This window comes from Leptonychotes weddellii, chromosome 13 (assembly GCF_054177405.1).
Source record: "Leptonychotes weddellii isolate Sample4059 chromosome 13, ASM5417740v2, whole genome shotgun sequence".
NCBI classification, from domain to species: Eukaryota; Metazoa; Chordata; class Mammalia; order Carnivora; family Phocidae; genus Leptonychotes; species Leptonychotes weddellii.
In genome coordinates, this window is record NC_138381.1 from 14644456 (window position 1) to 14653574 (window position 9119).

A 9119-nucleotide genomic window follows, 5' to 3' on the forward strand; every position below is an offset into this window, starting at 1 on the left:
CGGAAACTCCTGATGTGCAACCAAGCGTCCAGATGCAGAGGAATAACGAACGACAGTGGGGTCATCACCAAATGAGCGGATTTACCGCCCCCGCCCGGGGTTTGCGGGCTTGGCGTGCTCACGCTGGGGTTAACTAGCGGCTGGCAGGGCCGGCGATTAAGGGCCCCTCGGTCTCACCTGGTCTTGGAGGAGTTTCCAGCGCTCACGTGTGGTGGCTCACGTGGCGTGGAAACCTCGTGAAAGCCGCTCATGGCAAGAGCATATAAGACCCCCCCCCCCCCCCCGGGGGAAGAAAAAGGAAAGAAAAGCGCGCAGCTCACTTGACCTCAGCTCCAATTGGGAAGAAAATAGCGGCTTTACGAACAATTGAAACAACCAGGGAACTTTCTTTTAAGATCTTAAGGAAGCCAGGCTGCTACGCCCTGTAAGCTGTACTGTCCCGGGCGTGAAAAGCAGCTGGGGAGAAGCGCCTGTCCTTCCGACAACTCCTTCCCGAATCCTGCCGAGAGGAGCCCGGGGTGGCGGGAAAGCAGGGCGTAGGCACTGGAGGGCGAAAGGCGACCAGAGGCCTGCCCTGGCCTTCAGAAGTGACCTGACGCCAGGAAGAAAGCTTATTAACCCTTAGGCTCCCCCCCCCCCCTTCTCCCCCGGGTGCGAGCCGGCTCCTCCTCCCGGTCGAGCTGGCCTGGGGCAAGATGCGCACAGCCGTCGGCTCGCGCGCCCTGCCCGTCCCTCCCAGCCCAGGAAGAGGTGAGAAGGGAGGGCGCTGCCCAAAGCCGAGCCTGGCGAGTCCGTGGATCCCAAGTGGACATCCTGGGCGAGACGGCTGAGCCCCCGCGGCCCCCGCGCCGGCCGAGCACCGCAGGCGACCCATCTCCCTGTTCCTCCGCCGCCTCTGCACCCACACCCCGACTCCTAGCCTGACTCCTCGCTCCAGGACACCCCCAGTCCCGTGCCTCGCGCAGGTGGCGCAGACGCCCCTGCCCTCCGGCGCCCCCTGCCGGGGAGAGGGAAGGCAGCGGCCGCCGAGAAGCCGAGCACAGGCGGGGAAAGAGCTCCAGCGCCGGGAAGAAGCCGGGAGCTTCCCTGATGGTGCCGCCGCCTCCGAGTCGGGGAGGAGCTGCGAGGAGGCAGCTGGGCAGGAGCCTGGGTCCGCTGCTGCTGCTCCTGGCGCTGGGACACACGTGGAGCTACCGAGAGGAGCCCGAGGACGGCGACAGGTAAGCGCTGCCAGCCCCGGCTGGCTGCGCGCCCGGTTCGTGGGGTGGGGGCAGTATTCCGGCCCCTGCAGGCGCCCGCACGCCCCCCAACGCCCCGGCTCCGCTGGCACGGGCTGGGGGCTCAACTACCCTGGGCGGCATTAAACTCCGCGCCCTGCCCGGGCTCCCCGTCAGTGGGTCTGGGGCTCCCTGGTACGGCTCCTCCGGGGCTGGGTTCGCGCCGGCGGACCCCAGCCCAGGCCCCGAGGCCGCTCGGCGTCCGCGCTCGGGGACCAGCGCCTGCTCGGCGCGCCGGGACGCAGCGCCCTGCCACCCTCGTGCGCCCTGCCCTTCGCTCTCCGCGGACGGTCAGCGAAGGGGCTGCTCTGTCTTCCTAGAGAGATCTGCTCAGAAAACAAGATCGCCACGACGAAATACCCGTGTCTGAAGCCTACGGGGGAGCTCACCACGTGTTTCAGGTAAGTCTCCGGGCTCTGCCGAGTCCGCCGCCGAGCCCCGGGGCTAGTTGGGAAGGCGGCTGCGCAGAGGAGGGGTTTGGAGACGCGCTTGGTGACTGGGGACCACGGTTGCGCCGGGATGTGCTTGGGGGAGTCCTTTAGTGCAAACCTCTTGATGTGGTTTTTGGGCCAGAGCAATGATGGGCAATGAGGTGTGCACCTAGACTTTGCACCCTAGGACCGTGAGGCGTTTACCGCTTCCTGGGATACTTCGCGTGGTGGAGAGGAAGAGGCTGAAAGCTTCTAAGTGGATTGGATTGTGGGTGCAAACTGCGCCGTGGCAAAGACGGATGGCCGCGTTTGCGTTTTGTTTCAGAAACACAGTTGACCAGTAAATACTTAGTCCTTGACTGTCCTTTGACCTTCTCCCGGGACGGAGTGTAACACTCCAACGGCCTCTGGGGGCAAAAGGATGGAGGAGGTTTGCGGGCTGTGGACGTGGGTGTGTTGGGGTGTGTGTGTGTGTGGGGGGGGAAATGTTGAGCTTGTTGAGCCATAAGGAGAGTACTTCCTGAAAGTGCAGTCCACAGATCACCTGGGTGCTTGTTAAAATTACCCCTGACTAGGGCTAGGGAATCTATGTAGATTGGAAAATGTTTCCCAGGTGGTTCTCATTCTCAAATTACTGTTCCCTGCTTGCAGCCTTTTGGAGGTGAGGGTTGATTTGTTTTCACCGTTGAGTTCTTGGCTTTTGGTCCACTGCTTTGAATGGGGGGCATAGATCCATAAACACGAATTGCTTTTTAAAGGTATGGTGCAAGGTACTGGGAATCACACTCCCGCCAGACTGTTTCAGCCAATCCTACACTCTGGGGTGCCAGGATAAATATTGGGTAGTACAAGGTAATGCAGCAATCCCCAGAAGTGAATTTGGAGAAAAGCTTTATTCTTCATAATGTAACGGATGAATCAATCACCATGCTTTTGGAGCCGCTGAGATCTTAGTTCACATGCTCAAAGTTCCAGATAGAAGTGGTTTCAGGGCTGGTGAGTTTGTGGTACGCAAACCAGTAATCAGTTACGTTGCATACGGTGCTTTAAAATCTTGTCGGCAGTGGAATGACCCCTATCCTTTAAGTGAGGCAATACTCCCTGGGCTTGGGAAGCATTGTCTTATCCAGGACATGGGTGGTCAACACCGATCAAATGTGCTGAGGCCTGGGTGGGGGAGATGGGGGGTAGGAGTATGTTCAGTTTACAGGTAAAGACTTGAAGAGGTTAACTGGGTAAGCAAGGTTATCCAGCTGGTGGGATGACCCGAGGGTATTAGCACCAGGATTGCTTGCCTGGCGCTAGCCCCATGTGTCATCCACATGACCACAGTGTTAGGACGTGTTGTTTTCCTAGCACTCTAGTACAAAGCCTCTAACAGGGAAAGTGTCCCTGAGATGGTTTACTCATTTGTTCAGTCCCTGAAGGTCAGACTGCACATAAATCAGTGGTACTTGCAGAATGCATGTCCAATTTTCAGAAACCACTGGTGCCTGATTAGTGTTCTAAGTTGACTGTTAATACTGTTACTCCTCTTCCCTGGTTTAACTTTTTTTTTTTTACACTAAGACTCCCCAAGAGACACTATCAATGTCTTTAAGTGTTCTCATTAATGGCTATCCAAAAGAACAGCTTATGAGAACTAACAAGGCTATTTTACATCACAGAAAAATAAGGAACTTTGTTTTTGGGAATGGGAGAGGGGGTTTTCAGCTGGGGAAAATGAGTAGTGGTCCCTGTGAATATTTTCTGGTTTTGTTACTTTGTTTTATGGATAATCCAGAGTTCTGTGTATACGGTTATACTGTTCCTGTAACTGTAAATTCCTGAAGACAGTTGATTGGCAGTTACTGAGCCCCTGTTTGCTTTTGAACCCCAAGAATGGGGGGACTTGTGCTTGGTTTGTGGATTTATTGTCTCGGCTCCTAGAGGCTCTTGCTCCAGGTGGGATCTGGAAACCAGTATCCTCTAGGAGCTTGTTAGTGTCCAGGCCCATCCCAAACCTCCCAGATCAGAGCCTGTGTGTTAATGCAACGTGCATTAAAGGCTAAGCACTTACATAGAAACCACGGTCCTCAATCTGGTCATTGTGCAAACCCATTTAAGTTCAAGAGGCACAGAGGCTTCTACAGGTGCACGAGTAGTTACTCCTACCGCATCAAACAAAAACTAAAAACCAGCCTTCCAGGAGACCAGACTCCAACTCTTGGATGATCCTTAATTAAGCTTAAGTACAGTAGCTGAGCTGCTTGGGGAATACTGACAGATGGCCCTGATTTTACCCCTCGTCCTTTGAACAGTTTTTAGCACAAGTGAGAACTACAGAAGTCCTTCTGAACTTAAATTTTTTTTATGGGACTTTAAAAAAAAAAAACTCCCACCATGTTCATGGTAGTGTTAATCTGATCTGTTATTCCTAAAAGCTATAGAGACCTAAATGGTACGGAGAAGGAAAGCTGGGTTCAGAATCTTTGTTCTGGACCGCCCCCCCCCCACCTTTGTACACTTGTTTCCCAGGGTTTCACCCAAGCACCTTTCCACGTTTGCCTTCTGTATATGAAATGACAGCCTGAGGGCTTTGTACTCAGCACCATTCTATGCACTTTACATACATTATCTCTAATCCTCAAAGCCACTCTTTTGTATTTCAGTTTTACAGGGGAAGAACCGAAACTCCAGGCTTAAGTAAACTTGGTCAGGGTCACAAAGTTAATACACGTGGGAGCCAAGATTCAAACCCAGGTTTGTCTGACTTCAAAGTCTGGGCCCAGGCCCTTTCATCATCCCAGAGGTGCCTACAGAGGAGGTAGAACTTTCAAGATCCTGGGGTCTAAGGAAGACTATAAATTCAGATGGCAGTAAATTCAAGACCGTTTGATGGAAAACAACACTCACCATGACCAGTGGTTTTTCAGTTAACCACCATCCTGGAGATCTGTCCTTAAATAATTCCTATTCTCCTGTCATATACAATATTGGTTCATATGTGTATAGCTTTCCTTCCTTGAAGGATTTCTTAATCACAGGGCTGTCTCGAGACCATCTACCCCAGTGTGCATTGGGCCAAGTGCCCAAAGTTAAACTTGAGTGAATGCCAGTGACAGCCTACCAAGCTTAGAGTACGTACTGCTCAGTGTTATAATCTGATGCAGGGTGTACTCCTTTATTAAAGATTTCACCGTTGGGGTGTGATTTATCTAAGACTCTTATAGCCAAACTAAGCATATAAATTTATCAGGGTGCTAGCCTCTTGTGGCTGTTTTTCCCCACAAGTTTACCCCCCCACCCCCCCCCGACCATGTAGTTTTGAACAAGAGGTTCATGTTTACCTTTCATTTATTGGGTCTATCAGTAAAACCTGTTAAAGGCTTTAAGATGAATACATTGTGTAGGGGATGTCCAGAAAATCCAATTTTTGAGTGAAGCAGTATCTAGTAAACACTCTAACTTTCCTGATCCGGTAAGGATTTACTGAGCATCTATTAGCTTAAAATAGCCTTAGAAAATGCCTATAGAATAAGTTACTGTCTGGTCTGCTTAGAGACCTGATTTTTAGACTAAGGCCTTTGAAACTAACCAATACGCAGTGGTAGATGATCCAGTTCAAAGTCATGTAGTTCATACTGTATCGATGGTGGAGATGAGCTTAGAAGCAGCTAGGAATGGCTTTCTGGGCAAGAGAAAATACGTTCTTTATCACTGTTAGGTGTTTAAAGTGCATTGGCTGTAGCTCCGTTTTGTGGTTTGTGGACTGCCACGGCCCGTAGCTTCCCCTCGGCAGTGTTTGTCCCTCTGCAGCTCATTAGGTACTGCTCTTAGGACCCTGTTCCCGCGGGATATAATGACCTAGGGATGCCAAAACCCCCACTTTTCCATAATCTATTGCCAAATCCCGTTAAAATGTCGAAGTTAATGTGATCTTTCTGCAAATGGGTTTGTGTGGGATTTGGAGAACGAGAAAGTCACTTAGGGCAGCCCTACCAGCTTGAGAGCCCTGCACTCTAGCTGAGGCCACATTGGAGGGAAGACTGGAGAATGTGCTATCTGGCGGGTCACAGTTCCTACAGAGGGCTCGGAGGTCAAAACCTGAGCAGTAATAGGAACTGTGCCAGTTGGAATCCTAGCTTGACTAAACTGTTCTGTGACTTTGGTTTCTTTACCTTAGTGGTCTCTCAAATCCTATTAGTGAAGGTACAGGGTTTATGGTGAAGGATTAAATGAGCTGATACACATAGGAAATGCTGGATGAACAGTACCACTCATACTGTCTAATCCCCCCCACATTTGGCACGTTGGGTGCACATAGTAGGTGCTCACTGGACACGGAGTTTTGGACCGTACAGTAGAAACTTTTGAAAAAGCAAACTCCACATCCAGAAATGGTGTTTATACACCACTGGACACTAGTTTTTAGATACCTTTTCAAATGTAGGAAAGCCCAAAACTGCAGTGCCTCGGGGGGGGGGGGGGCGGGGATCACAAAGCATATCTGTGTTTCTTGCTTGCTGACCATGTAAAGCGTCCTACTCATGTGCCCATAAGAGCAGGAAGAAGGCAGTTACCCCACTTTAAAGGATCTTAGAGGCTTGCCCCTTGCCTGAAGTCACGAAGGACTCTCTGGGCAGAGACAAGGCTAGGAAGCAGACCCTCTGGTCCTCAGTCCACTGCCGACAAAGCTCAGGACCGGCACGGGGTGGGTGGGCGTGCTGTGGGTAATCGTTAGCTCAGGGCACGCTGCCCCCTTTCAGAAAGCACATCTTCATGATCCCCTGCTGAAGAGCTGGTATGAAAAGAGCAGGACACCGGTGGTTTGGGCAGGAACTGTCTAAATCGTAGGCAGCCTCGGTTTCCCTGGGTTAGACCCTCTGTCACTGGATGGTCAGCCCACTGGAGGGGGGGGTGGACCAACTGTCCCCTGGTTCGTGACCATACCCTCTGAGGCTAGCCTCAGGCCTGGACAGTGTTCCACATGTCAAATGACCGAGTGAATATACGAGTGAATGAAATCAACTTTCAATTTACTAACCTTTCTAGAACTGTGGTCGCTGGCCTATCCAAGTATGCCTCCTTTTCTGAGAGAGGCCCTTTCGGAACCCACACTCCCTGGGCTGCTGTGAGGTGCTATGGTTGTCTTCCTCAGTGCTCGGCTGGACCTGCTTGAGCTGCTGATGTGTTACAGGTGTGGATTCTCGGGCAGCTCCAGCTAATGCCCTGACCTTGCTACTTTACCTAACACCTGAAGAGGACGCAGGTGTTCCTGTGTTAATTGCCCTGTAGACCCTGGCTTTGAAGTGAGGGTTGCAGTTTTAAAGGGGATCCCGCTCCCTCCCACGTTTATCTTCAGCTGAACAGGTGTTGGAGGAGGGCGGGGACGTGGGAGGGCTTGGCCAAGGCGGGTTCCATATCACTTTTCACTCTTCTCAGAGAAACAGCACCAAGTGATAGGAAAGGACAACCAAATTCACCACAAAAGGCTGCACATTCCCCGGAGTGCCCTCCGAGACGGGTCCAGTGGCTTCACGCGTTGTCCCTGAAGTCATGGATGCCTGACTTTCCGATATTCATCTTTTCTAAGTGAAGCTGCGTGGGTACACCCGGAAAAAGCAAATGCACTCTTTTATTCTAGAATACCCTATCTTCTCCGGAGAAAGTTTGCATTTCAATCAGTAGTTCACGTGTCAGTGAGCTCAGCTTCTCCAAACCTACCACCCCCTGCTCAGCGGGACCTTTTCCGCTTTTGTGAGTGAGACGGTCCGCCTGCGTTGGGAGCCCTGCTGAATAGCCAGAGAACAGAGGTCTCTGCTCCATCTCTTTATTGCTTTTCTCTGGGGGTGAAAACCACTATACCATCAGCTTCTCAGGCTAGGTTCTTTTCCATGAAGCCATTTATGAGTTTTAAAGTTTTACCAACAACTTTGGTTCACTTATTCAGCAGATACTTGAGTTACCAGGTGCCAAGCACAGTTCTAGGGACTTAGAATACATCTGTGGGAAATGCAGAAAAACTCCTGCCTCTACCCTCCTAGAACTTAGATTTTTAATTCGACTTTTAGTAAGGGAATTTTGAGTCAAAGCTGTCTTTTGGGACATTTAAGAGTTCTTTTGGCACACATCTGATTAAGGTCCCATTTTGGAGGCTAAGAGCTTGAAATTTCCTATGGACCAGCTGTCTCCTTTCAGCAAAAGAAACCCACCAAGCAGGGACACAGGAGTCCAGGGGTGGTGGTAACCAAAGTTTTGTTCTACAGAGGTGTTAGTGGAAAATTAATGCGTGCCCCAAGTCTCTTTCAAGAATTATTGGAATGTGAAAGTACAAAGGGAATTCTCTGGCTGTTTGCCCTGTGAGGTGGATGGCAGCCTCAGAACTGGCCCATTAGGAACACCCAGTTCACCTCTTACTCCACCCTCCTGTTTTCCAACAGTAACTTTAAGCAGACTGTTCTAAGAAGGCCTGCCCCTCCACATTCCTCCCTTCTCCTAATCCCTTATGGATCATTGTAGTTGTAGCTGAACCTTCTGGACGGTTTCCATCCTGAGACCTGGGTGGGGGGATGGGGTGGTGGTATGAGGTCTACATATTTAATCTCCTTTGAGCAAAGCAGCACATCTTTCCAGCTTCAAGTCAAAAGCCTGCATGAGAGGGGCGCCTGGGTGGCTCAGTTGGTTAAGCGACTGCCTTCGGCTCAGGTCATGATCCTAGAGTCCCGGGATCGAGTCCCGCCTCAGGCTCCCTGCTCGGCGGGGTGTCTGCTTCTCCCTCTCATGCTCTATCTCATTCTCTCTCTCAAATAAAATCTTTAAAAAAAAAAAAAAAGCCTGCATGAGAGTTTGGATGCATGAATATACTGCCTTGTTCAGTGTGGCAGAATGTGAATTAGATCATTTCATACTTTCGGATTTCAGAAACATGGACCACATCTGTGTTCAGCCTTTATCTCTGTTCTCCACCTTTCTTTCTTGACTACACCTGGGGGGTGTTCTGTGTTTGCCCCACTGGGGTGAAGCCCTCCAGCCTCCATCTGGGAACGGCGGGGGCAGCTCTCAGCCCAGCAGCTGCTGGTTGAGAACAGGTGGGAGGCCAGGAGAGCCCTCTGCTCTAGGATCTGGTCTGGGAGTTCAGTACAGAGCAGGAATTGGTGAAGTAGTAGGGCCCATGGCCTGTTTTTATACAACTTATGATCTAAGAATGCTTTTCATATCTTTAAAGGGTTGTTAGAGACCTCATGTGGCCCCCGAAGCCTCAGATCTTTAACATCTGGCCGTTTATAGGATGTTTGCTGACTTCTAGAAAGCCATCTCCGCGCCCCCCCCCCCCCCCAAGTAGGCTCCATGCCCAGCGTGGGGCTGGAACTCACAACCCTGAGATCAAGACCTGAGCTGAGATCAAGAGTTGGACACTTAACCAACGGAG

The 9119-nt window shown here is 51.2% G+C and overlaps 1 protein-coding gene across 2 annotated transcripts in view; it reads left to right on the forward strand.

Moving 5' to 3' along the window:
• Positions 1–353: 353 nt before the first annotated feature.
• Positions 354–9119, forward strand: part of CCBE1 (collagen and calcium binding EGF domains 1) — a 220205-nt gene continuing 211439 nt past the window's right edge. The window contains exons 1-2 of one of the 2 annotated variants that reach the window (XM_081801112.1): positions 354–1220; positions 1598–1678. In XM_081801112.1, coding sequence (XP_081657238.1) covers positions 1090–1220; positions 1598–1678 — 212 coding nt within the window. In that variant the 5' untranslated portion in view covers positions 354–1089. The remainder of the gene's footprint in view (positions 1221–1597; positions 1679–9119) is intronic. The other variant, XM_081801111.1, reaches the window with a different exon arrangement.